This window comes from Mustela nigripes, chromosome 3 (assembly GCF_022355385.1).
Source record: "Mustela nigripes isolate SB6536 chromosome 3, MUSNIG.SB6536, whole genome shotgun sequence".
NCBI lineage: Eukaryota > Metazoa > Chordata > Mammalia > Carnivora > Mustelidae > Mustela > Mustela nigripes.
In genome coordinates, this window is record NC_081559.1 from 3,091,263 (window position 1) to 3,118,887 (window position 27,625).

A 27,625-nucleotide genomic window follows, 5' to 3' on the forward strand; every position below is an offset into this window, starting at 1 on the left:
CCCGCACCCCCGACCTTTCTGTCCCCACCGCGGGGCCCACAGCCGCGGCGGGAAGCCCTGTCCTCCGCCGCCGACCCTCCCCGAGCCGCCCTCCCGGAGCCGCGCGCGGGAGCGCACGAGGGAGCGGCCCCGGCGCCTCGGGGCGGCTGCGGGGAGGGACCGGAACCGCGCGTGAGGGGCCCCGGGCGCGCTCGCCCTCCCAGCGCCCGCCCCGGATCGTCCCGCGCCCCTTGTGACGTCGCGGACGCCGGCCTCGGCCCGCGTGGGATGCCCCCGCCCCCCCCCCCGCCGGCCCGCCCCGGCCCGCCCCGGCCCCGCCCGCGCCCCCGCCCGCGCCGAGCCGCGAGCGTCACGCCGCACCCACGCCGCGGGCCCGGGAGCCGAGGGGCGGCCCCGGCGGATGCTGAGGTCCGCGCGCCGGGGACGACCGGGCACCTCCCCGCGGCGGCCCCGCCGCGCTCCTGCCCCCCGCGCGGAGCCCGCGCCCCCGCCGCCCCGCGCCGCCGCCGCGCTTTCCTGCTCTCCTCGCCCGCCTCTTCCGTCTCCGGAGGGAAGCGCCGCCGCCGCCGCAGCCCCGCGCAGGGCACGCGCCCTCCTCCTCCCGCGCGCCCCCGCGTCCCGCCCGGGTCTGCGGCCCCGCGTCCCGCCGCTGCGGAGGCAGGTGAGTGCGCGGGCGCCGGGCGGCTCCGAGCTTCCCCGCGCGGGCCCGGCTCGACCCCCGCGCGGCCGCGGGACCCCGGAGACACGGGGGTGGGCGAGGCCGGCAAAGGGCCGCGTGAAGACCCGACGGTCCTGAGCGTTTCCCGGGGGGGCGGGCGGGGGCGGCCCAGCAGGCGCGGCGCAGCGTCGGGTTCCCCCGCCCTGGGGATGCTCGAGCGGCCGCGGGGCTTCCGGGGGAGGCCGCGCCCCCGCCCCCCCGGCGCCGCACCTGCGCGAGGCCGCGAGGCCGGGTGCGTCTCCGCAGGGGGAGAGGCGGGCTCGGGACGGGCTTCCCGGTCGCTGTGACCGGAACACGAGGGGACACTCGACGGGGTCTGGCCGGTCTCTGGCGCCGTTCGACACCGAGAGCATGGCGGGGGGGGGGGACCCAGAAACCCCGATTATTTCGTCTGTGCGTGAAGAGTGCGTGTGCACACTTAGGTGTGCATTTTGGAGGTTTCCACCTCTAAAGCTAATTTTAAGGCGTCGAATAAGCAGGACCTTGCCCACTGTGCGACCGGAATTGACTTCAAAAGAACGGCGGGTTAAGGCTGCGTGGACAGACCACTCAGGAATCCCACACGTCGAATAAACATTTTTTTGGTCCTTTTCCTGTGATTCCCAACTTTGAAATCAAACAAGTTTAAGGATCAGTCCTGCTCAGCCCTATAACAGTCTAATGATGAAAATAATTCACTGAACCACCATTCACTGATGCATTAACTAATTGACCTCATTTTTCTCTTTAAAAATAGGGAATATAAAGGAAAAAATGAAAGGGAGGGGAAGAGTTCATTTCTCAACATGTATTTGTTTGAATTCTTATATATATATATATATATATATATATTTATTTATTTATTTTAAAAAATATTTTATTTATTTATTTGACAGACAGAGATCACAAGTAGGCAGAGAGGCAGGAAGAGAGAGAGGAGGAAGCAGGCTCCCTGCGGAGCAGGGAGCCCGATATGGGGCTTGATCCCAGGACCCTGGGATCATGACCTTAGCTGAGACAGAGGCTTTAACCCACTGAACCACCCAGGCACCCCTGAATTCTTATTTAGAAGCTGCTTTATTTTTAAACTTTTGTGGATTTTTCTACTCCTCCTAAAGTTAGTTGTTGGTCATGAAGACGATTGCATAAGGTGCATAAGGTTACACTTTTTGCATAAAATAAGCTACCATTTCTATCCATGCTTTTGGACTAAACCGCCACGTGCTTGGAGGTTATGCCTCACTTGCCATTTGATGTAAAGTATCTCATTACAGATTTAAATTATAACTATACTTGTGCTAGTCCAGAAAGAAAATGACATTATTAGACATACAAGGACTCTGAAATGAAAGTTATAAAATTATTCGTTATATATCTACTTCTTTTATTTCTGTCTCTGATAACAATTAGGAAAGGTCTTTTTCTCCTTCATCTTGTAGGTAAATTGTGTAAAAAAACAATTATGTTTTATAAAGTGACTAATAAAAACAAATGTTTTCATTTATTAAAGGTGAGGACAGTATATATGAGAACTTTTTCTAGGTATGTCTCCTTCATAAATGTCTTTGTTAAAATACTTTTCATCTTGTAGTGAAGCTAATCAAACTCTGTACATTGCTGTTTTTGTTTGGTTTAGAGTTTAGAAACAAGAGCAGAGTTGACAGCATTTTGCTTCCCATCTCTTGTGGTTAGCGTAGTTTCCCAAATTTGCCTAATTAAAAAATTACTTCAGATGGTGGACAGCTGTGGGAGGGGGAAATGAAAGTGGTTTAAAAAGATTCCAGGGTTGCAACTTGAGACTTTCTGAATCAGAATCTCTAAGTTTAGGAGATGATACTTCAAATGGGTGAAATGATAAAATTTTTTTTAAAAGGTGAGGTTGGAAAGCACAGGTGGGAAATAACGCTGCTGTAATGAAGAGCTGATACAACCTCTTCTCATTCCTGTGCATAAAATGTTCTTAAATGGAAGCTGTGGTTTTACTAATATGATGATGTCCCCCTTTTAGGAAACCTGAAACTTGTATGTTTTGTAGTTAGGCTTCCTGGTGAGTGAACCTAGCAAACATTTTTGCATGTTTAGTCTCTTTTATATGCAATGTTAGTTCAAGTCCTCTAATGTTATAGGAACCTTTTATTAATGGGCTTTTAATGTAGACTCTTGTGACTAGTAAACCACAGCAAAATACTGTGCTTGATCATTTCTCTTTCATATAACAGATTTATTTTCTATCCCTTTTGTGCTCCTAACTAGAGAAGACAAGCTCGTAAATTTTAGTAACTTCTTTAGAACTTTTATTAAAATGACCTAACCCCATCCAAAAAAGAAAAAGAAAGTTTTGGGTGAGCATAAAGTATGGTCAGTTTTATATAAAAACAAATTAGCAAAAAACAGAATATTAAACAACTATAAAAGAATTTGTTAAGATGAATTACCACAATGGAAAGGGTCAGAGTTTTCTTTCCTTTTCTTCTCTCTCCATTCCTTTTCTTTATTTCTCTTGTTTTCTTTTGAGGGGTGGAGAGGGTTGTTTACTGGCTTTTTTTTTTTAATCAACTAGATATTTAAAATCTCCTAACAATTATCCAAGTTTAAATTAATGTAAATGTTTGCTAACTTAATCAATAGATACTTAAAACCTGTCCTTTACAGAGCTATGATGGTAGGTTTCCCACAGTGCTAATTAGAGTTAAAACTACTAGCAAAAGAGTTAAATTCAAATGACCAAAGGAAACTGGTCTCTAATATTGCTAAAGGAGAGCCTAATTTAGTTACAGTGAAGTCATAATTTTTCATTATCTGTTGCTTTTTAAATAGCATCTCATCTTCCAAATTCTAGAACACTTCTCAGGGTTTTTTGTTTTTTGGGGTTTTTTTTAGGAGTTTGCAATAATCTCTTATAATCACAAATAATCCCGGTTTGATCTGGGAATATCAGGTTTGTTTTTAAAAAAATGGCTGATGGTTGGGGCACCTGGGGGGCTCAGATGGTTGAGCGTCTGCCTTGGGTTTAGGTCATGATCTCCAGGTCCTGGGATCAAGTCCCAGGGCTGGCTCCTAGCTCAGTGGGGAGCCTGCTTCTCCCTCTGCTGGTGGGCTCTCTCTCTTTCTCAGAGGGATAAATAAAATCTTTTAAAAAGATATGGCTGATGGCTAGCATCATTAATAAGGGAGATAGCAATAAAGAATCAGATCAAGAAGATAAATATTACCCAGCTTAGACAGTTATCCATGGTGCAGGATTAGCAAGAATGCAAGAGAATTTAGTAGATTTACCTATTGGCTCTACTGAACCATTTATGTTTTTTACTATTTTGAACTTTTCAAATAAAAGGACTATATTCTTTTATTAGTTTGTGTTTCTTTAAAAGCAAATGTTACATTATATTGGGTATTGATTTATTCAACACTAGTAAATATCTGTTAAAAATCAACTTTGCCTCTACAAAGTGGAAGTAGAATGACACGAGGTATCCTGCTAAACCCAGTTTGCAAAAAATTATATATAACATGACCTATGACCTTTGCTTCCCTAATAATCAGAGAATGTATTTTGGTCATGTTATTTTATCATTATAGTGAAAAAAAAAAATAGCCATCTTCCAAAAAACCTGTGAAGAACTCCTTTGAATCACATTCTCTAACAGTTATAATCTGAAAACTTGCACGAGTAATCCCTTACAGATGAACTTGGGTGGAAGACAATCCTTTTAAACATGTTTATCTCCAATGACATAGAAATCAGTTGACTAATAAAATTCCCACTGTGTGTCATGAGGAGATGGAAAAAAAATGTGTATCCTGCTCTCAAGGGATCTATAGCCTATTAGAGAATAATGGTTCCCCCCAGGCTGGCTTGGATGGGGTCGCTTAGGCCCTCATAATGTCCATTAATCCTCCACCCACACCCAAACCACTGCATAGGAACATAGAATCTCAGTGTTAAAAACCAGCACGATTCCTGTAAAAAATCAACTTCAAAGCAATAGCCTAGTGCCCTTCTTTCAACAATTTTTATGCCCCTCCCCAGCCTCGTTTTTTCCATTCAATCAACAAATATTTATTATGCCCTCATTAGGTAGATGACAAATGCAAGCAGTTTTTAAAATGTGCATTTTTGGGGCCTTCTGGGTGGCTCAGTCAGTTACGCATGTGCCTTCAACTCAGGTTGTGACCCCAGGGTTCTGGGATTGAGTCCTGTGTTGGGCTCCTTGCTCAGTGGGGAGTCTGCTTCTCCCTCTGCTTCTGCTCCTCCCCACCCTGCTGGTGCTCTCTCTGCTCTTTCTTTCTTTTTTCTTTTTCTTTTTTTAAATTTTATTTGTTTGTTTATTTATTTATTTATTTATTTATCTGACAGACAGAGATCCCAAGTAGGCAGAGAGGCAGGCAGAGAGAGAGGAGGAAGCAGGCTCCCTGCTGAGCACTTGGGGCTCAATCCCAGAACCCTGGATGTTGACCTGAGCCGAAGGCAGAGGCTTTAACCCACTGAGCCACCCAGGTGCCCCCTCTCTGTTCTTTCTTGCATGCACACGTACTCTCTCTCAAATAAATAAATAAAATAAAAAATAAAGATGCATTTCTCAAACCTATTAATTTTATTTTTTACTCTTTAAAAATTGTAGTAAAATAGATATAACATAAAATTTACTATCTTAACCATTTTCAAGTGTATGGTTCACTGGCATTAAGTACTTTCCCTTTGCTATGAACCATCACCACTATCCATCTCTGGAAGTTTTTCCTCATCTCAAACTGATACTCTGGACCCATCAAACAATAACTCCTCCTTCTCCTCTTCCCCCAGCCTCACCAACCACCATTCTACTTTCTGTCTCTACAAATTTGGCTACTCTGGTTACCTCACATAAGTGGAATCATACAACATTTGTGCTTTTGAGTCCGGCTTTTATCACTTAGCATAATGTTTCCAAGGTTCATCCACATTGTAGAATGTACCAGAATTTCATTCCTTCTTACGGCTGGGTAATAGTCCCCAACCTCTTTTATTTGGAAAATAAATATAAAAACAGGGAAGTTTTGAACTAGAACAGACCATAGAAATCATCTCCTTCAAGCTCTGTGTCCCTCCTTTCCTTTCTTTTTTTATGTTTACAAAAATAAGGAACACAAGTCCCTTTCTGGGGAACCTGGGACACCTGGTTGGTTCAAGGCAAAGCAGAGCCCAAGAACCAGCTTTCTTATGGTCTAAACAAAAGCTCTTCATACCAGGAAGCCGAGGCACACAATAAAATGAGTTGGTGCCAAAGTAAGTGTTGCAGGTGTTCAGAAAAAAAGATGAAACTATTGAAAAATGTTACCTTTGAAAGGAAACATTGAGACAGATTTGAAGAGTATTAAGACTAGATTCTAATCAACAATTACCACAACTTGTATAAATTGTATCCTACTGGATAAGATTCTTTCTACAAGTCATACATCTGCTATCTTTTCCTTCTGCCTTGAAATATACATTATACATTACATTTGTATTCTTAAAAATATGTATTCTTCAGTTAAGATAGTTATACTGAATCTGCTATTTTTCAGTCTGGGATTTGTGACACCAAGGTGGTTCTGAACACATCCTTGACCATGTATATAAACTCAGTTGAAATTCAGTAGAAAGAAAACTCTCTAAATGGATGGAGTTTCTGTTTAGTGAAAATGTTCCAAACTATGGAGAAGAGGCTAAAAAGGGATCACTATCAGATTTAAAAGTATTTCTGAATGGAATACTTTTTCATAGTTTTCAAATGAGTTCTGGAAACCTTTGCTTCTGCTGATGTGGAACACTACTTAGATAGGTGGGTTTGCATTTGCTGTTGTTGTTATTCCCAGCATTTAATTTGTGTTACAAAGAAGGCAATGTAAGTTGACCCTTTGCTGACCAAGGTCCATCATTCTTGGTTGCAATAGCCATAGGATTCCCTGTTCTACTTCTCAGTAACAAAGGGGACACAGAGCTGACTGGTGCACCTCCTGTTTCCTTAAACTGTCAGATAAAAATCAACTAAGTAGTGTTCCCTGTCCTCAATCTCGATCTCCTGAATCAATATATCCTAGGGGAAAGTCTAAATATCTGTATTTTTTTAAGATTTTTTTTTTACTTTTATTTATTTGACACACACACACACACACACAGAGAGAGAGAGAGAAAGAGAGAGAGGGACAGCAAGAGAGGGAGCACAAGAAGAGGGAGTGGGAGATGGAGAAACAGGCTTCCCGCTGAGCAGGGGGTAAGATGTGGGGCTTGATGTGGGGTTCGACCCCAGGACCCTGGGATCATGACCTGAGCTGAAAGCAGATGCTTAACCCCTGAGCCACCCAGACACCCCTGAATATCTATATTCTTAACAAGTGTCCCAAGGAGGTTTTGGTCTTCCTGATTTGGAAAATGCTGCTTCAGCACAAGATCCCGTTTGTAAGTTTCCAGAACATTGGAAACGGGACATTTTTGTGGTCTCTTGCTGTAAGCAGCACCAGGGAGCAAAAATATGGACCACTGTGGTGCACTAGCAGCCTTGATAGAGCTACAGTGGGACAGACTCATCATCTTAGAAGCAGACTGTATGTCAAGGGCACCTGAAGGTCAGGAAGGAGGGAGGGAGAAATGTGAAGGTTAAGTAGACATGTACATCTATATCCCATATTTAACATCTTTTCTAACAAAACGAAATTAAACTTACTATTTTGGTCTTTAATCAACTACAGTAATCTTGTCGAGATAGGTCACCCTAGATGACAAGCGTCACTTCAGACTCTGAGCGGGCACACGGTATGCTTCAGGTGACAGTCATGCAGATATGGCTTCGGTTTGTTTCTGTAAGTGGGTGCAGGATACGTGCAGACGTGTACGTCAGTAAGTGTGGGCCCACGTGCCTAGTGGCGCCAGGTGATGCTGATAAAAGCCAAGTACAGTGAACAATACTGCGAGAACAAACTCTGTGTTCGCAGAGCTAAGAGCCCACACGTATCGAACACCTCTCACGCGTGTGCTGGAGTTATAGGAAACCACACGCACCTTTAAATCTCCTGCTAGGCAGAGCACAGATAAGCAAACCAATGTGCATGTGTCAGTGAGTCGGGCTAGAGATCGGCCTGTCTCTCTGCTCGCCCGGCCCAGGTGCGTGAGACAAAGGAAGGTCAGGGAGGGCTCCCGAAGGATCGAGCTGTTGAGCAGACTCCTCTCTCTCTCTCTCGCTCTCACTCTCTCTTTCCCTCCCTCTACACACATACTTTTTAAAATACTTAGCAAATTAGAAATACAGGAAAGTATGCAGGTTCTAAGTGCACAGCTTGATGAATTCGCAAAGTCAACCTACTCATGCAACTATCACTCAGACAGAATTACCAGTGCCTAAAAGCTGTTTCCTACCCCCCGTCAATAATTCCTCCTCCTTCTCCAAGGAGAGCCGCCATGGTGACCTCCTACACCATAAGTTAGTTTCACCTATTTTCTTTCTTTTTTTTTTTTTTTAAGATTTTATTTATTTGACAGATCACAAGTAGGCAGAGAGGCAGGCAGAGGGGCGGGGTGGGGGTGGGAGGGGAAGCAGGCTCCCCACTGAGCAGAGAGCCCGATGTGGGTTCCATCCCAGGACCCTGAGATCATGACCTGAACTGAAGGCAGAGGTTTAAAGCACTGAGCCACCCAGGTGCCCCTCACCTATTTTCAAACTTCAAATAAATTGAATTGGACAGTATACACATATTGTGTGGCTCACTTTCGCTCAGCTGTTTCTGTGGGATTCTGTGGCCTATAGCACTAATTCATTCATTCCACCCCTGTCTGGTATCATCTTATGTGAACATGCCACACGTTATTTCACCTTCTTAGCCATGATTGTTTGCATTATTCTAGTGTTAGGTCATAACAAATCATGCTACTCATAAACATTCTTGTGCGCATCTTTTAACGCATGCAGGAGTTTCTGTTCAATATATGTCTCCAGGGAAAATGATTTCCAACACCAACTTCACCAATTTCATTCCCACCCTGGTGTAGGAGTCTCATTGCTCCACATCCTCACCAAAACTCAAGATTTTTAGGCTTTACATTTGAAGGATTCCATCAGTTATCCATTGGCACCCTGCTGTGATAAATTTTAAGTTGCATTTTCCTGATCACTAATGAGATAGACTGTCTTCCCATATGTTTGTTGGTCGTTTGAATATCATCTTTTATAAAGTTATCTGTTCAGATTTCTTGCCCATGAACTGATCATGGGAGCGTAAGTTAAACATCAGGCATAGAAGTCAGGGGACAGGCGTCATCAGGGGGAACAGCATTGACAATTAAGAACCCGCCCAGAGCAAGGGTGTAAATGGACAGACAGTGGGAAATCAATTACTAAATGCTAAACTTAGAACCTGTGGATTGATGACAGCAATATCAAACAGATCGAAGTAAAATAGCACCATAAGAGGACAGAAGGTCCCACACTGTACAACTTGATGGATCTGAGACATGTTAGACAGTCGAGTACCTGAAGGTTAAACATGGGTTATCCACTGGAAAGATAATTTCATTTCCAGCAACATAAAGGTCGTATTCAAATACCTAGTGATGCTTAAGGAATAGTTCCACTCTGGCCTGGGTAAAGGATAGTCATTTGCAAGTCCCCAGTGGGGTCAGGAGAGGCGACCTTTAGCGAGTTGCGGGCTAGGCCTTGCTGGCTGCTGGGGTGAGCCGACGGACACCCCCGGCATCGTGTGGGGCACTTCTGCCCCCTTTCCCTTCCGCCAGAGCGGCCACCGCTGTCCGCTGTACTAGTCCTTAGAGCAGCACAGAGTGTGGGCCAGAGCCCGAGGGGCCAAGTGCGCTTCCCCTGGCAACAGCCACGTGCGCTCCTCGGAGCCCCGGGCGGCCGCTCGTCGTGTGCCCGCCAGGGACACTCCCGACACCTGCAGCCCCGGACAGAGGCCACCACACACACCTTCTCGTCTGCACCCGGGTTTCTCCTGGGAGTCCAGCCTTCTCCCCCGGCCACAGCACTGTCCCGCAGGCCTGCCACATGGCAGCTTCACACTGTCCCTGCTCAGGGAACTGGGGGGAGGAGGGTTCCTTCCCGCGAAGAGGTGGGCTGTGTCCGAGCTATGGGTTAGGGTTCTCCGCGGGAAGAAGTGAGTGTCCTGCTTGCTTCCTCCCGAGAGGGCCCCGCTGTCCTGTCGAGGGCCCCGTCCACGTCCACGTCTGTCACTGTGAGCAGAGAAGGGCATCGCCGGCCTCTGGCACATCCGGCCTCTTCTCACAAGAATGGACACACTTGGCCCCCGAATCCGCACAAACTATCCTGACAAAATGCCCCCCGACAGTATTTCAATCCTGCCAAGCACCCCACAGATGGTCTCCAGTGAGGCCAGAGTAGTCCTTCGGCCTCTGGGAGCCAAGTTTCCAGCCAGACGCCCAGAAACCGAAGTGGTCAGACCTGGCCCACATAAAGGAACCTGATTCTGGGTCATTCAGCGAATTACAAGTAGCTCCCAGCCTTTGGGATTTAATGGACTAGTAAATTCGCAGAAAAGATTTCGGAGACCCACATAAAGTTGCCAGTCTCTCATTTTCTCTGGTAAGGACTCGTGACTGTGGCTTCCATGAAGTTGTATTGAAAAGCCCTCGCTGTCAGTTGTGATCCAGTGTCTGCAAAGTTAGCGCTGGCTGCTTTTCCAGAAATGGCCTCATTCGATCTTCACAATGTTCTGGCTACCAAAGTATGTTCATATTACGGAGGAGGAGAGAGGCTCCGAGGGCGTAAGGAAATTACCTGATGCCGCACAGCTAGTTTATGGCCAAGCAAGACTGTGAGCCCACGTTTGTCTCCAGGAGCCTCTGTCTTCCCCACTATACTGTTTATCACATTGGAAATATGTATGTACCATTCAAATGTCATTTTTTAAAGATGTATTTATTTGAGAGAGAGCAGAAGCTGGGGGAGAGGGAAAGGGACAAGCAGGTTCTCCGCTAAGCAAGGAGCCCGATGTGGGGCTTGATCCCAGCACCCTGAGATCATGACCCAGGCCAAGGGCAGATGCTGAACCGACTGAACCACCCAGGCGCCCCTCAAATGTGATATTTATTTCTTAATTTATTTTTAAGATTTTATTTATTTCAGAGAGAGAAAGCACAGGAAGGGGAGGGTCAGAAGGAGAAGCAGACTCTGCTGAACAGGAGCCCTATATGGGACTCCATCCCAGGACTCCAGGATCATGACCTGAGCCCAAGGCAGGCACTTAGCAAACTGAGCCATCCAGGCGCCCATCAAATGTGATTTTAAAAACAGTGCTGTCTTGATGAAATGACAGAATGATTAGAGATTAAAATTGAGTTTTGTCTGTGTAGAGAGATCTGGGCTTCCAGGAAAAGTCTTAAGAGCATTTTTTGCCCACTTCAATTTATCCAACATTTCTCCAACTAGAGATGAAAAATCCCACAAAAGCTAAAGAGACTATTTCTAACTGACGTTGTGATATACTTATGTTAACATACATTTGGTCTGAGATGGTGACGAATGTGACTTCTTTAAATCTGTTCTGATGAGGGGTGCCTGGGTGGCTCAGTCGCTTAAGCGTCTGCCCTTGGCTCAGGCCATGATCCAGGGTCCTAGGATGGAGCCCCACACTGGGTTCCCTGCTCAATGGGGAGCCTCATTCTCCCTCTGCCTCTACTACTGCTTGTGTGTTTTCTCTCTCTCTCTCTCTGAAAAATAAACTCTTTAAAATAAAAATAAACCTGTTCTTATCAAATATGCCTTTAAATATGTTGTCACAAGTAAGGCTTATGAGAGGTTATTTCAGTGTTCGCTACATCATTAAAGATTTGGCTGTTAAAGTGAATGGCTCCTAGTAGGAAAGACTGACTCACAGAATTAAATTTATTGACCATATAAGTGGGGAAGAGAATCCCACTCCACTTCTGTTTGGCCAGAGAACAAAAGACAAAGGAATAGATTTTGTTGACATTTGCTAAAATTATCAAGGTCTCTCTTTAAAGGAGAGGTGTTAGGGAATAAGGTGTAGTTCCCCCAGATTTGTGTGTTGAATCCCTAACCCCCAGTGCCTCATGATGTGACTGTGTTTGGAGACAGGGCCTTCAAAGAGATGAGTAAGGTTAATGCGGTCATATAGGTGAGTCCTAACCAATCTGGTGTCTTTTTAAAAAGAGGAAGGGACGCCAGGAATGCTCGTGCACAGAGGAAGGGCTGTATGAGGACACAGCCATCTGCATGTCACAGAGAGAGGCTTCCAGAGAAACCAGACCTGCTGACACCTTGCTCTTAGAACTTCAGAGCTGTGAGAAAAGTAATTTCTGTTGGTTATAAGCCGCCCAGTCTGCGGGCGTTATGGCAGTGCTAGCGCACAGTGCAGGAGGCACTGGGTCTCGGGCAGGAGCCAAGCCAAGGCAGCCAGTTAAGAGAGACATCAGTAGACTATGATAGATGAGATTGTATTATCCAGGAAAGATGGTAAACCTCAAGGTTTACCTTGAGGATCAGGGGGAAAAAAGATTTTTTTAGGAAGGAAGTCCACGGTCAGGTAGTGATTTTTTTTAAATTTATTTTTTATTTATTTTCAGCATAACAGTATTCATTGTTTTTTCACCACACCCAGTGCTCCATGCAATCCGTGCCCTCTGTAATACCCACCACCTGGTTCCCCGACCTCCCACCCCCCGCCCCTTCAAAACCCTCAGATTGTTTTTCAGAGCCCATAGTCTCTCATGGTTCACCTCCCCTTCCAATTTCCCCCAACTCCCTTCTCCTCTCTAACTCCCCTTGTCCTCCATGCTATTTGTTATGCTCCACAGATAAGTGAAACCATATGATAACTGACTCTCTCTGCTTGACTTATGTCACTCAGCAGAATCTCTTTTTAATAGTCTCTACTTTTTTGCTATAAAATGTACATTATAATAATATGCTTATGGTTATTTACCCAATAATGACTCCTCCCCTAACAGCTAAGAATTTGTGTAAGAATTTTATCGGCTCGAGTGTGGCGAACAGGGAGGGCTGCCAGGTCCCTGGGACTTGAATCTTTTCCCAGTCACTTCCTAGCGGGGTGACTTGGGGCAAACTACTTAACCCCCTCATCTTGGTTTCGTCATTTGTACAATAGAGATGGGAGAACCCTCCCATAAGGTGGTGTGAAAAGTAAATGACTAATACATATAAGTGCTGAGAAGTCTCCGCGTACAGGCAGCGCCGGGTGCACGCCGGCTGTTACTTTCACCTGGGCCTCTCTCCGCGCTCAGAGGCTGGGTAGCGGAACCGTTCCGCCTCGTGGTTCCACAGGGATGTCTGCCAGCAGGTGCCAGCCCCCGCGGATCTGCCGGCGTGGTGGTAAAGAAAAATGAGCTGGCGGGGCGCCTGGGTGGCTCAGGGGGTTAAGCCTCTGCCTTCGGCTCAGGTCATGATCTCAGGGTCCTGGGATCGAGCCCTGCATCGGGTTCTCTCCTCGTTGGGAGGCCTGCTTCCCCCTCTCTCTCTGCCTGCCTCTCTGCCTGCTTGTGATCTCTCTCTCTATGTCTCGTAAATAAATAAAATCTTTAAAAAAAAAAAAAATGAGCCATCCTGAAGAACAGCAGCTTTTAAATCTCCGTGTTTGACATCATCTCGGAGGCTGGCCAAACTGCAGATTCCCAGGCTCTGTCCCCAGAGATGCTGATGCACCGAGCGGGAGAGAGCCCAGGAATCTGTCCGTTTAGTGAGCCCCTTGATTAATTCTGACGCAGGTGGTTCTCTATTAAGAAATACTCATCAAAAACAATTTCTTCTGGATTCAAAGCTATTAAATTACGGTAAATGTAACTTACTAATCACGAGTCTATAATACATCTCATTAAAAGTATTTGAAATGTTTCAAAAATGAGTACGTAGACTTGCTTTTAAAAGTCATCTGAAAATGGGGCGTCCGGATGGCTCCGTTGCTTAAGTGTCTGTCTCTTGAGTTTGGCTCAGGTCGTGATCTCAGGGTCCCGAGACGGAGCCCTGCGCTGGGCTCAGTGTTCAGCGCGGGGTCTGCTCGGGAGTTTCCTGCCTCTTCCCTCCAGCACGCTCTTGTTTTCTCTCCCTCTCTCTCAAAAACAGATAAATCTTTTTAAGAAAATCATCTGCAAGATAGTTTCTGCAAGTGTTAGTGAGAGTTACGGATAAACCTGAAGAAATTGAGCATCGAATGCAGACCTCAGTTTCTCCACAACTTGAGTTACCCCCGGTTATCTCAGCCCAGCGGCCCCCTCAGGGTTATGGTCTTAACGAACTGAGTTGAGGACAGGTGGGGAGAGAGATGTGAAAGCAGCTTACAGAGAAGCAGGGAGAAGCAGGTTCGGTTCCTCTGGAGGAAATGGTTCATTCGGCCAGAAAGTAGCAGGTTATTGTGGGAATTAGTCAGAAAGCTTTGCATGCAGATAGTGATAGCCGTGAGAGGTATTTTTAGGGAGCCAGGACCCTGCGGAAAAATAGTGCTGGTCTCTATATGATGCTGGAGAGAAAGCTTCGCCCTACAGCAGCCCCGTGTGCCTATTAGTAAAGGAGGGTGTCTCGTTGTTATTCACTTTCCTTTTCTTACTGTTGAAGCTGAGTATGTTTTCTTACGGTGGTTAACCCGTAATCGTAATCTTAAGAAAACAGCATTTGGGGGGCAAACGTCAGAAAAACCAGCTGTGACCATTCACAGCTAACTCCTAGAGTCCATTAAGGAGTTTATTTTTTATTTTATTTTATTTATTTATTTATTTATGAGGGAGAGTGTTAAGGGAATAGAATAGAGAGCCAGCCTGGGCGTATGTGTAGGACTGACTCGGAGCCGTGCCGTTTAGTCTTGTGTAACCTGCAGAAGTTACCCAATCTCTCCAGGCTTTGCTTTCGTGACCGTAAAAGCAGGCTGACGCCTTCACAGTCGTTCTCACAGTGAGTGCGCGTGCTAGGCGGGTGCAAGCTCTCGATCAAGTGTGGCTGCTACTGAAAGATCGGAAAGGTCTCTGTCCTAATTACCCACCAGCAACGTGAAGGCGCGACAGCGCAGCCTCTGAGACGCCAGGACTGTTTAAGTCCCCGAGAGCCGCCTGCCTTCATTCAGTCGTTCAGCTTCTGTAGCGCCGCAGAGAGTGGGACTTTCCGTGTCTGCTTCAGAAGGAGGCGGCCGGGCGACGGGTTGGCTGCTAGCCCAGGAGTGGCCCCGGCTCTGACAGGGCCCAGCAGTGCTTGCTGGCCTGGTGCTCAGTGCGTTAGCAGGTCGGCCCCAAACCGACCAGCGAAATCCCCTTGCACTTCCCTCGTCTTCCCCAGAAGGACAGAAGGGGCCCCTGCAAGTGCCGCGACGCGTGTGGTCAGTCGTGCTCGTGTCCACCTGCCGGTCAGTGTCGGGGTGTCTCATGTCGGGTCTCCAAGACTCTGCTTCCATGCGAATTCGGTTCTTTGCACCACAGGTTTTTGAGACTAAACGTAATTTTGGAAGCTTTTAAACGGTGAGTTTCGAATGTCGAGCGCTACCTGGTCTTCCCAGCGAGGCGGTGACTGACTCGCGCGGACTGTTCGGCCGGCGACGCGGGGACGGCCACGCGGGTGCTCCAGCGGTGCCAGCGCACCCTGACGTCCCGCCCTGAACCTTTCTCGTTCGCCTTCTCCCGCTTTCCCAGCCGACGGCCCGGAGGGCGGCCGCCGCGAGGTCGGAGATGTCCGCGGTCCTGCGGGAGCTGCTGCGGGTCTCCGAGAAGGCGGCGGACATCGCCCGGGCGTGCCGGCAGCAGGAAGCCCTGTTCCAGCTGCTGATCGAAGAGAAGAAGGGGGGAGAGAAGAACAAGAAGTTCGCAGTGGACTTCAAGACGCTGGCGGACGTGCTGGTGCAGGAGGTGATCAAGCAGAGCGTGGAGGACAAGGTAAGGACGGTCACAGCCAAGGTGGCTGCAAATTATTTGCCTTGTGATTTTCTCACTAGAATAGCATACTCTCTCTCTCTCTCTTTTAAAGATTTTATTCATTTATTTGACAGAGAGCACCAATAGGCAGAGAGGCAGGCAGAGAGAGAGGGGGAAGCAGGGTCCCTGCTGAGCAGAGAGCCCGATGTGGGGCTCGATCCCAGGACCCTGAGACCATGACCTGAGCCGAAGGCAGAGGCTTTAACCCACTGAGCCACCCGGGTGCCCCGCATACTCTCTCTTTTTCCTATCCTACCTCAGAATACTAGCACCTACGATTCTAATAAACAACTTGGGTTCTCTCCCGCCTTGTTTTGACTACAAAATTACTAAAAATGTTCACTGCAGAAGAAATTAAAAATACAGAAAAGCAAATACAGGGAAAAAAATTACCGTTCTGACAACTGAAGAGAAACATTTGGATATGGAGCTTTTATTTATTAATGAGTTTCTTTTTAATAAATAATATACATTCTCCAGAAAATAAGCAAAAATAAGAATCCTTAATCCTACCCCTAGAGAAAACCACAGCTATGTTTTACTAAATATTGGAAAGACATTTTCCTTCTATGCTTATTTGTGTGCATGGTACATAGAATTTATCTCAGCAGAAATGGGAACATTTATTGACTTCTTTTTTTTTAACTTGACATAAGATGTCTTACCTTCTTTTTTTTTTTTTTTTAAGATATTTATTTATTTATTTATTTGACAGAGAAATACAGCAAGAGAGGGAACACAAGCAGAGGGAGTGAGTGAGGGAGAAGCAGGCTTCCATCAGAGCAGGGAGCCCATTTCGGAGCTTGATCCCAGGACCCTGGGATCATGACCTGAATATAAGGCAGATGCTTAACAACTGAGCCACCAGGCACCCATCATGTCCCACCTTCTGATGTAAACTTTTATCTAATGGTTGCCTCCGTTACAAGCTGGTACAGTCCTGAAGACTGAAAATCTCCCCCCCTTTTTTTTAATTTTTAAATTTATTTTCAGCATACAGAATTCATTATTTTTGCACCACACCCAGTGCTCCATGCAATCTGTGCCCTCTCCAATACCCACCACCTGGTGAAAATCCCCTTTTATTGTAATAGAAAATCATTGTTTATAACTAACAATGATTGTGATTCTAGGTATCTTAAGCTGGCTGGGAAAAGAAACTACTCATAAGTAGTAATAACAAGTAATAACACCAGCAGATACTTATGAGTCCTTACTATGTGTCAGGCCCTTCTAAGGGCTTTAAATATATTGATTTATTTAACAATTCTAATAATTTTATGAGTTAAGAATTATTATTCCAATGTAATGGATGAGAAAAGGGAAGCACAGAGACGTTAAGTAACTTGCCCAAGGTTGCACAGTAAGTGAGTGGCAGGAACAACTTCTGAACACAGGCTGACTGGCTCGAGGGTTTGCGCTCTCTGCGATACTATGTTGCCTTTATATGATAATCTAATAATTACACATTTTTTTTAAGATTTGGGAGGATAGAGCTTTATGCCAGAAAACACTACAAAATATTGGAATAACTTCTGTTGAAATCCTCAAAATATTCGGAATCATACGGAATCATTTAAGTGAATTATTGACCATGGGCAGGAAGAGATAATAAATGGTCCCTTGAAATCTCTACAAACTACTCTTTGTCATGCCCTGTAGTATCTAGCTCCAATAAACAAGGTAAATTTATTTTTGTTACTTATCAAGGTAGTCGGATACTAGGGATGGTTGAGCACTTGAATTAGAAACTGCTCATTAACCTGTATTAGTTAATATTTGCCCCAAAGCCCTGTGACAAGCTCAGCACTTGTTCAATCCTAAAGTATACGCCGGGACCTGTGAACAAAGAAACGATGTTCACTTTCGGCTCACTAAGACCTGTTTCATGACCCTTCTATCCTGTAACCTCAGAAGGTCCTTAAGGCTTGGGAGTGGAGCCGCAGCCCCTGCTGAATGGGCTCATTGGCAGCCACTGGTGACGCGCACTGTTCTTCAGAAGAGGGAAAAACAACAAGTGGTTGTGAGCACTGTTAAAATTATTGGCCATCTGCAAATGACTGAGTTCAAATATCTGAAGCATTTCCTTGCTTTTGTTCCCTGAGAACATCACACATATCATAATTCAGCACATGGAGAACAATTCTCTTTACTACAGAGAGGCTCAGAAGCAAAATAGGTCTGAAAGCTTCCTGGTTATACAGATGTGAGTGAAGTTTCTTACTTAGCTCCTTTTTTTTTTTCATTCTATGTTGATGCATTAATTATCAAAGTCTTTCCCTTCTGTTTTTGCTATAGTGCCTTCCTTGCTGATGTCCAAGGACACCTCCCACAGGTGTAGAGAACACCTGAAAATGAGAGCAAACGCTAATGTTATCCTCTAAACTTAATTAGCAATTGTCTTAAATACTTGGGCAATGCCATTAACCCACATAAGTTGGGGTGTTGAAGAGCAGCAGTTAAAATACCTCCTTTGTAAATACACTAGTTCTATGGCCCTGAGAGGGAAGGATGAAGTGTCCAAGATCCGGCAAGCTCGGAAGCAGACGTCTGCTGTGATGGGGACTTCCTGGAGGGGAGGGGGAGCAGGAAAACGTTAGGAAATTAAGTACTGAACCACGCTGACTTCACTGTTTATACTAGGATTGATGTCTGGAATTGTAAATTTTTTTTTTTAAGATTTTATTTATTCATCTGAGATAGAGAGAGCATGGGTGGGGGAGAGGCAGAGGGAGAGGGAGAAAGAAGCAGGCTCCCAGCTGAGCCAGGAGCCCGACACGGGGATCAATCCCAGGACCCCAGGATCATGACCTGAGCCAGAGACAGACGCTTAACCATCTGAGCCACCTGGTGCTCACATTGTAAATTTCTGAATTTCCGATCAAGTTGTGCTACTTGATTTGAAGCACAAAGTGAAAATACAGTCAGAATTGAACATGTATGTGGGATTTGAGGGGATTTTCTGTCTGTTTTTGTTTTGTCTTTGTTTTGTTTTTTGGTTTCTTTGTCATACTCTGAATCATTCAGTTTCCAGGCTTGGGAAAAAAAGTTTTGGGAGAAGAATCGAATGAGTTCACCAATGATTTGGGTAAGTAGAAGAATTTGAATGTATTTTTATAACCTAATTATCATAGGTATTCTAATTTTCAACAACATCATGAAATAAATGAATGGGAGCCTTTCATGTAAATAACATATTTGAATGTTAAGCTTCTTTCAGCACCTCAGAATATCATGCCTTTTAAGTTAGAGAGAGGTAGTATCTTGGAATTATTGAGCAAGTCCATGTGTATTCTTTTAGATATAAATCTGTAGCTTTTAAAAAAAAATATGTTATTTATTTATTTGACAGAGATTACAAGTAGGCAGAGAGGCAGGCAGGCAGAGAGAGGGGGAAGCAGGCTCCCTGCTGAGCAGAGAGCCCGATGCGGGGCCCGATCCCAGGACCCTGAGATCATGACCTGAGCCGAAGGCAGAGGCTTTAACCCACTGAGCCACCCGGGCGCCCCAAATCTGTAGCTCTTAAGATAATATATTATCATATTTGGAGAAGTTCATGGCCCTTTGAAAATCTAAGCGAAGTTACAGATGCTCTCAGGAAGGTGCACACATGGACCATTTTAGGTCCAAATTTTAAGCCCATTCATGGACCTGCTGGGGAGTCCACAGACCACGCCCGAGAATCGAGAGAGGCCCCATCTCTGAAATACTGTGTGTTCTTGAGCAAAGAAAACTTGTTCACCTCATTGGTTCTCTGGTCTCAGAACCTCTGTAAAAGGAGTTGAGTTAAACAAAAGGTTCCTTTTAGCACCAAATTTTAACTCTTCTTTGATTAGTTTCCTGTGGGCCAGATTCTCCATCGAGGCACCTCCCCATTTCCCCGATGGCAGGAGACAAATATCAAAATCTCTGATCTTTACAGCAAAACAAATTATTTTAAGTTTGCCTGGCTGTTTTGTTTGTTTAATGGTAGAAGATTAAAATAGTGAACTTTATCATTGATCCTGTGACCCATAGTTAAACATCTAGAGGCACAGTTGCAAAGGAAAAAACGAATTTCTGGATTAACCTGGAAGATTGTCTCCTTCATGGCTGTGTATTGCGATGCAGTTCGTTCTGTGACACTCAGAGAAATCTCATTGAGATTTCTACTCTTAAGGATAAAAAAATCTGTGACTAATAAGAAACAGGATAAAGGAGGATTAAAAAGATAATCTGTGACTAACGAATAAGACCTCCAATGCTTGAAATCCTGCGTTCGGCTGCCTCAAAACCAGTTATTTTATTCTTCCACTTATCTAGAATTTTAGGGACAAAAAGTCATTGCACATGCACGTTCCCGAGAACCCGAGGGGAGAAGGGGTCAGCATGCGGGGGCAGAGAAGTGGGAGCAAGGGCGGGGGAGGCGAGTGCAGGCCGGAGCCGAGCGCGGACGTTTGCAGAAGGAGTTTGCATTTTGCAACGTGATGGGAATTCAGTGGAGAATTGGAAGCAAGAGGAGTGACGGGAGAGGATTTTCTCCTTAGATGGATCCCGTGGCTTTTCCTGAGCCCCGAGTCCCGGCTTGGTTACGTGGCAGTGATTAGCCTTAACATTCCCCAACTTCAGCAGTTTAATGTTATTTGAATTTAACTTCACTAAATGCAATGGAAGGTTTCCTGCTGATTCGGAGGCATCACCGTGATAGATTCTTACTGTGCTCCCCAACCCGACTGAGCACCCGAGTTCCCTGGGTCGTCCGCACTGGGCTGTGAAAGGAGCCTGAGGTCCCGAGTGTCTGACACGCTCTCGGGGATGAAGCCGGCTAGTCCCCGAACTGGCCGGGGTAGCTGGGAGTTCTCACTTACCTACCACGGGAGTGCCATGTCTTCTGAGTTTTATAAGTTTATCTTCACCACTGCCGTCACTTTCTGCGGCTGTTCATTCGCCTGTTTTTCCAGCCTCTTCCGTTACTTTTGGTCGGAGCTGGAAACCAGAGTAACCAAGGGTGTAAGAAGCATGTTTAAGAGGGGCTGGATTGGGTAACTTGGGTCACCGGGAGCCAGAAGCTTCCATCCCGATTCCCAGTGGGGCTCACAGAGGAGAGCTAGTCCTGCGTGTCCTGTCCCATCACACAGTTTGCCACATGTGATGACAAGCCGCGCTCATCTACTGTACTGAGTGGAAACAGTTTTTGGTTAAAAGCAGTATCCTGGAGGGAGGCAGAAGCACTTGTAGTGCTGATAAAAGCTCTTCCTTCCCATAATACATCCATCCATTAACAGGCTACATATTAAGAAGCAAAAGGCAAAAAACATAAATATCATCAAGGACTGAGGGTTCAGGGGTTCTTAAGTGGTTCACGAGCCCCTTAGATTGGATGCAGAATTGTGTGCGTGTGCCCACGGGGACATTTTTGTAGGAAGACAACATTTTTGATACTGGGAACCCATCCCTCACTTCCTATTAGGTATATGCATGACTTGTGCGCAGCTGTGACCTTGGCAGCCCCCTGGGGTGACTCTGGCAGTCAGCGGGGTCAGGACCACGCGTATGAATGTGTCGCCCTCACCTGCTCTGAGTGCGTGGCCTCTGCCCCTTCCCATCCCTGTGGTTCTTCTCCCCGGAAACTCTGGAAATGTGGCGGCTCAGTTTGTCTTCACTCTAGGGGAGAAGATGATCGTGAGGCTGTGTCCAACAGAGGAGGAGACAGCCGAGCTCCTCAGCAGGGTCCTTGGTGGCAACAAGTTGGCTTCTGAAGCGTTAGCCAGGGTTGTTCATCAGGACGTCACCTTTGGCGACCCGGCTCTGGACGCAGTGGAGGTCGACATTCCGCAGGACACCCTGGGGATCTGGGTGGACCCCATAGGTAAGCCGCAGGGGGGAGCCTGATTTCATGTGTCCTCAGCGGTCCCTTGGTCGGGGGAGGCTTGGAAATATGAGAACGGAGCATGGGGCTGAACTGTCCCCGCAGTCTGTGACGTTTTAAGGCTGGGAAATGAACAGTGAGGAGTTGAGGCGTGTGTGTGACATGCTGTTGCACATGCAGGTGCATTTGTGACATCTCAGGAGCGGGTGTGTATCTGTGTGTGTCTGGGGGGTGCACACTCGCACATGCGTGCACCCATAATGCGGAGTTAACTCCTCTTTGGGAGACTGTGGGGCCAGGCCAGCAGGACAGCAGAGTGACCGAGCCGTCCGGGTCCCTGGCAAGCGCACCTGCCGGTTCAAGGATGCTCCTCTCCGCAGATGGGTCCCACGTGCGCACACAGTCCAGATTGTCAGGGCTTTAAAGAGCCACCCAAATCCCGGTTTTAAGCGATACCTCCCAGTTTTTAACCACTGACTGCTGACTCAGTCCAACAAGCAAACAGCTGGAACCACTGTGCAGATGAAGCAAAACGTGGCGAATGGGACGTGGTCCCTTCATGAGTCTCGCGGTCTCCACCATCACCGTCCAGGTCGTGGTGGTGCTAGAGCCCTACCCCGCGCTCCGTGCTGCAAACCCACATGTCTGCTTCAGTGCTGCTGTGTGTGCAGCCCTGGCTGTCGGCAGAAGCTCTCCTTCTTCATTCGCACCTGCCTGGCACCTCCCACGCACCACGGCTGGGGCCACTCGCAGGCTAATGCCCATCGTCCCGTCATTCAGGGGCACTAGTGCCGCATCCCCAAGGTGCCTTTAGTCATCAGGAGTCGTGGCATGTTCATCAGTGGATTCCGCTGGCAGACTAAAAATCCTTCCCAAAATCGTTTATCACTTAATGGTAAATTACCATGAGTTGAGGTTTCTGAGGGACCGTCTCCCATTTCTTGGTTCTCACCTGAGTTGATTCTGTTAGCCAGCTATGTGGATTTTTCTGCAACCCACACCCTTCACCGGGTGTGAACTCACCAGGTGTTGGCAGTCAGTTGCTGGCATGTGTGTGTTTTTTTTTTTTTTTAAAGATTTTATTTATTTATTTGACAGAGATCACAAGTAGACGGAGAGAGAGGCAAGCAGAGAGAGAGAGAGAGAGAGAGAGGGAAGCAGGCTTCCCGCTGAGCAGAGAGCCCAATGTGGGACTCAATCCCAGGACCCTGAGATCATGACCTGAGCTGAAGGCAGAGGCTTAACCCACTGAGCCACCCAGGCGCCCAGGCATGTGTGTCTTTTAAGGAGAAACCTGGTTCCTTGGCTTTTCTTCACAGGAGCACCATCCGTTTCTTCCGTTTGTGCCACCATCACTGTCTCTTTCCTTCTTTGAGGGACCAAAAAACACCATAAAAATTTTTAAAATTAGGTAATTCCACCCCTGAGAGCTTTCTGGAAGGAGATTTTCCCATCCATCCATATTATACTTTGCCCTCTGGTTGGTAAGAGCTCTAAGGAATCCCACCAGTTATCCTGAGTCATTAGCTTTGAAGTGCTTTTGACCTGTGAGGATATTTGAGTGCTTATCATAGACAAGGTACGGGGTTAGACACCACAGGAACTATAGGCATGTCCTCTCCCTTTACGACTTCCCGTAGGGCTGGGGAAAGTGGAACTCAAGTATCTTAAACATGAAGCACAAGAGGTCAGAGAACAAGTCAATACAAGTGACACCCAAAGGTAACACATGATTGATTACTCTCCGTCTGTTCAGCTGCTGTAACAAAATACCACGGACTAGGTGGCTCAGAAACTTCTTTCTCAAAGTTCTGAAAGCTGGCAAGTCCAAGATCAAGGTGCTAGTGTGGTAAGACGAGGATCCTCTTTCCGCTTCATAGCCGGCAGCTTCTTGCCATGTCCTTGCATAGCACAGGGGGTGAAGGATGTCCCGAGAGCCTCCTTCATAAGGCAATAATCGCATGACTAAGGGTTCCACCCTCCTGCCTTAAGTACGCGCCAAAGGCCTCACTGACTAATCCTATCCTCTTTGAGGGGTTAGAATTTTGGGAGGCCACATTCAGACCACAGCCGTCACCAAATTAGTGGGAAGACAGAAATGATACAGGACAGACTTTATGGATGTATCCATCATTATTTTTGAAATAATTCCTGCCTGAATCCAAACAAATCTGCTTCATTTTTTTCAGATTCCACTTACCAGTACATAAAAGGTTCTGCGGACATTAAATCCAACCAAGGAATCTTCCCCAGTGGACTTCAGTGTGTCACCATTTTAATTGGTGTCTATGACCTACATACAGGGGTGCCCCTAATGGGAGTCATCAACCAACCTTTTGTATCCCAAGACCTAAACACCCTCAGGTAAAAGAGGAGTATTTCTGGTATATGGTGGTTTGGGGAAGTCATACCCTCAGCTTTGCGTATTTTAGTCGGAATGGTCCCTTGACATGACATTACCATGACTTGGTACCCTGAGGTGCTCCTACTAAAGTCTGCAGGTTTGAATTAAAATTCTTTTTTTTTTTTCAATCTTGGGTTAAATATAATTTTGGTGGGGGCTAGGCACAGGCTGACAGACTTTGTTTTAAAAGAAAGTCTGTCTTGGAGAAAGCTTAGTTTGGCCTTCGGAATATAGCAATCCTGTTCCCTGTTTTCTAGAATCATTCAAAACGAGATTGCTAGAACAGTGGTAACAGTCTTCTACTACATTTGAAACAAGGTAGATGCTATCCCTATACAGCCAAGTCAAACATTTAGGCAATTTTAGAAGAAATTCAAAACAAATACGAAAAGTATCCAATCAAAAGGTGAGTAGGTATGGCCAGGATTAGACCCTGACCATGGGGCACCCTCCCTACCAATCCTGCCTCTCCCCCCTCCCTTTGGCACGGACTCTGGCCCAGAGCCCGGAGATGGCCAGGCTGTCTGTGCCGCTGCTCCACAGCCTGTACGTGGGTAGACCCAGCACGTGGTACAGTCCAGATGGAAATAAGCGGCTTTTCTCCTGTGGTTTCTGTTTTGAAACGGCCCTATTTTGCCATGTCTGTAGGACTACACATTTTTACTGAACTTTGACTTGCTTCATGCCACTAAGATTTATTCTTTTTTTTTTTTTAAGATTTTATGTGTTTATTTGACAGACAGAGAGAGAGATCACAAGGAGGCAGAGAGGCAGGCAGAGAGAGAGAGGAGGAAGCAGGCTCCCCGCTGAGCAGAGAGCCCGATGTGGGGCTCGATCCCAGGACCCTGAGACCATGACCTGAGCCGAAGGCAGAGGCTTAACCCACTGAGCCACCTGGGCACCCGAGATTTATTCCTTAATGAACATAAACTACACCTCTGCAATCTTGACTTTTTCTTCCCCTCTACCCTGCCTTCTTTCAAACTGAAAACATGACTCTGGTATCTTCAAAGGATTATTAAGAATTAAAAAGATCTGGGACTGGAGGCAGACATACCTGTGGCCTAGAAATGGCTGACACAGTAGTCAGTGGTGCCGATTCCGGAGTGAGGGTTTCTGGATTTCCGTGCAGAGCCCAGCACTGACCAACGCACTCACAGCTCTGTTCCCTGAGGCCTGCTCCACTCTCTGTAAACAGCCCAACGACCGACACGCTACAATAAGTTAAACACAGAGACAGAGGGCTGTTGGTAGTGGCGTGGCCACAGAGGACGAGTCCCTCTTTCTTGGTGTTAAAGCCAAAGTGGGGCAGGTGACTGAGACGCTGAGAAGGGCCCGGCAAGCGAAGAAAAACCAGTAAGGATGTAAAAGATTTGCAGGTTGAAAAGAGAGATAGTTGATCTGCTCATTTTGTTCCCGATTTAACTTTAAATGCCAAAAGTGGTGAATGAAATTCTGCTGTGTTCCTGGAGGCCAGAAATCCCAGAGATATTTTCCCATTGCCCGAGATCACATCCCAAGCCCGCAGCAAGGGCGCGTGCATGGCTCAGCTGAGGAAGCGTCTGCCTGCGGCTCAGGTCAGGATCTCAGGCGCCGGCACAGGAGCCCGAGTGCTCCCCAACCCCCATCACGCTCCTCTCTCTCTGCCCTTCTCCCCTGTTCTCGCTCTCTCACACTCTTGCTCTCTCAAATCATAAGTAAAATCTGAAAAACAAAACCCCTAGCATTCCTGACCTGCAGCGACCCGGCAGCCAGAGGCATAAGAAGTACTTTTACAAAGGAATGAGCTACTTGCTCTCTGTTTCTAGGCTTCGGGGCACAGAGACTCGCTGCGTTGTCATTAGGTTGGAAAACAACGTAAGTAATACAGACGAGTGTGCCAGGCTTCCTCTCCCAACTGAAAAGCTGTCTTCCACAGGTGGAAAGGGCAGTGCTACTGGGGCCTTTCTTACGAGGGGACCAACCTCCATTCGCTTCAGCTTCCCGACCCCAAAAGAAAGAGTAGTGACACGCAGAGCCGAGGGACGGAAGACGCCGGCTCGGAGGGCGAGTGCCCGCACGGGCTTTCAGCCGTCATCAGCACGAGTGAGAAGGACAGCGTCAGAGCCGCCGTGGCGCGTGTGTGTGGCGAGCGCGTGTTCCCGGCGGCCGGGGCCGGCTACAAGAGCCTCTGCGTTGTCCAAGGCCTGGCTGACCTGTACATCTTCTCGGACGACACCACGTTCAAGTGGGACTCGTGCGCCGCTCACGCCATCCTGCGGGCCCTGGGCGGGGGGATGGTGGATTTCAGCCGGTGCCTGCGGGCGCCCTCCGGGCCGGCGAGCGACTGGCCGCAGCTGCTGTACCACGCGGGAGACGAAGGGGCCGCCGGCGTGGATCGCTGGGCCCACAAGGGCGGACTGGTGGCCTACAGGTCCCAGAAGCAGCTGGAGACGTTCCTGAGCCGCCTCATCCCCAACCTCGCCCCCGAGGATGCGCGCACGTAGCCAACTCTGTCCTCTTGTGCGCTTCAGAACCCAACCGTGAAGCAGTTTCCCGAGTCTCATACCTTTGGGAGACACCATCCTCCTGTTGATGGCCAGGCTTCTCCCCCGTCTTCTGAGGAGCATTTTCCCCATGATGTGTCCGTAGGATGTTCGTCGCGGTGAATGAACCATGTCCCTGCGGCAGCTACACAGCTGGGCGGGCTTTCAGCCGCGGTGTTGTGCCATTCGTGCCGCCTGAAACACTTCAGTAAAAACCCAAAGGAAGATTCCGGCTGCCTTAGTATCTCTCCTCTAAGCATCTAAATCACGCGTAGAATGTCGCTGAAATATTCGGGAGAACGTAAGAAAAAGCTGTGCTTGGGTTCTGTTTCCTGTCCTGAAGGGAAAATCTGCAGCTTTAGCCTTTGCCAGAACATTTAGAACCTTGAATCTGATGCATAATTTAGCCAAGTTCACGTACATTCAGTCTCCTTCTGCTTAAAAGAAGCATAGCCTGGAGCACTGTGTGTCCCTCCTCCTCTCGCTCACAGCCTCTCGCACACAGTGTGTGTGCACGCACGCACACACACGCACACACACACACACACACAAATATTCTCTAATCCTAATATCCTCATAGACACGCTCCATTTCTATCACCAAGGCAGACGGGGATGAAGAGGTTTCTGCAATTCTTGCAGTTTTTAAATTTCAAAAACCAGGGGTAGAGCTAAACATAGGCAGTCCTCGTGTTTACTGGAGTCCGGCAGGATGTCCTTTGAGGGGAAGGTGGACCTCTTTTCCTGTTCTGAGCAGCCTTGGTAAAGACCCAGGCCCCCATCCGGAGGGATGAACGCTCAGCTCTGATTTCTTCCTGTCTTGCGCCCTCTGGGGGCCAAAGGGTATTTCTGGAGCATTTTCTATTTCTCTGTAATTACAAACGAATGAAAATGACAAACTGTTTTTGATAGTCTGGCGATGCAAACAGCAGATTCAATAATTATTGATAATCGAGTTATAGCATTTAAAGCCATCGTTGTGTTTTGTGACAGATTGTTGGCTCTCGAGCTATATATTCTAAGGCTTTACAGTGTTCTCTTAAAGGTTGATTTTAAATAAAAGTGAGCTCATTCTTCACAAACCTCATTAAAAACGAAAGCCCAGAAACTAGCCCTGCTCCCTGATATGCGCCAGAATGGAGATATGGAATATGTTACAGGAAAAACATTTATTGTCCACATGAACATTTTAGAGCATGTAAATTTTCAATAAAATACAGTGAAAACAGTTCTCTTCA

At 47.0% G+C, this 27,625-nt stretch overlaps 1 protein-coding gene across 2 annotated transcripts; it reads left to right on the plus strand.

Moving 5' to 3' along the window:
• The first annotated feature begins 363 nt into the window (after positions 1-363).
• INPP1 (inositol polyphosphate-1-phosphatase) lies at positions 364-27,625 on the plus strand. 2 transcript variants are annotated; one of them, XM_059393062.1, is made up of 6 exons: positions 364-661; positions 15,333-15,572; positions 18,639-18,699; positions 21,259-21,459; positions 23,649-23,823; positions 25,782-27,625. In XM_059393062.1, the coding sequence occupies exons 1-6, from the start codon at positions 401-403 to the stop codon at positions 26,347-26,349; spliced, it is 1,506 nt and encodes a 501-aa protein (XP_059249045.1). In that variant the 5' UTR covers positions 364-400; the 3' UTR covers positions 26,350-27,625. The 2 variants fall into 2 exon arrangements, with proteins under 2 accessions (XP_059249045.1, XP_059249047.1); XM_059393064.1 differs by lacking the exon at positions 23,649-23,823.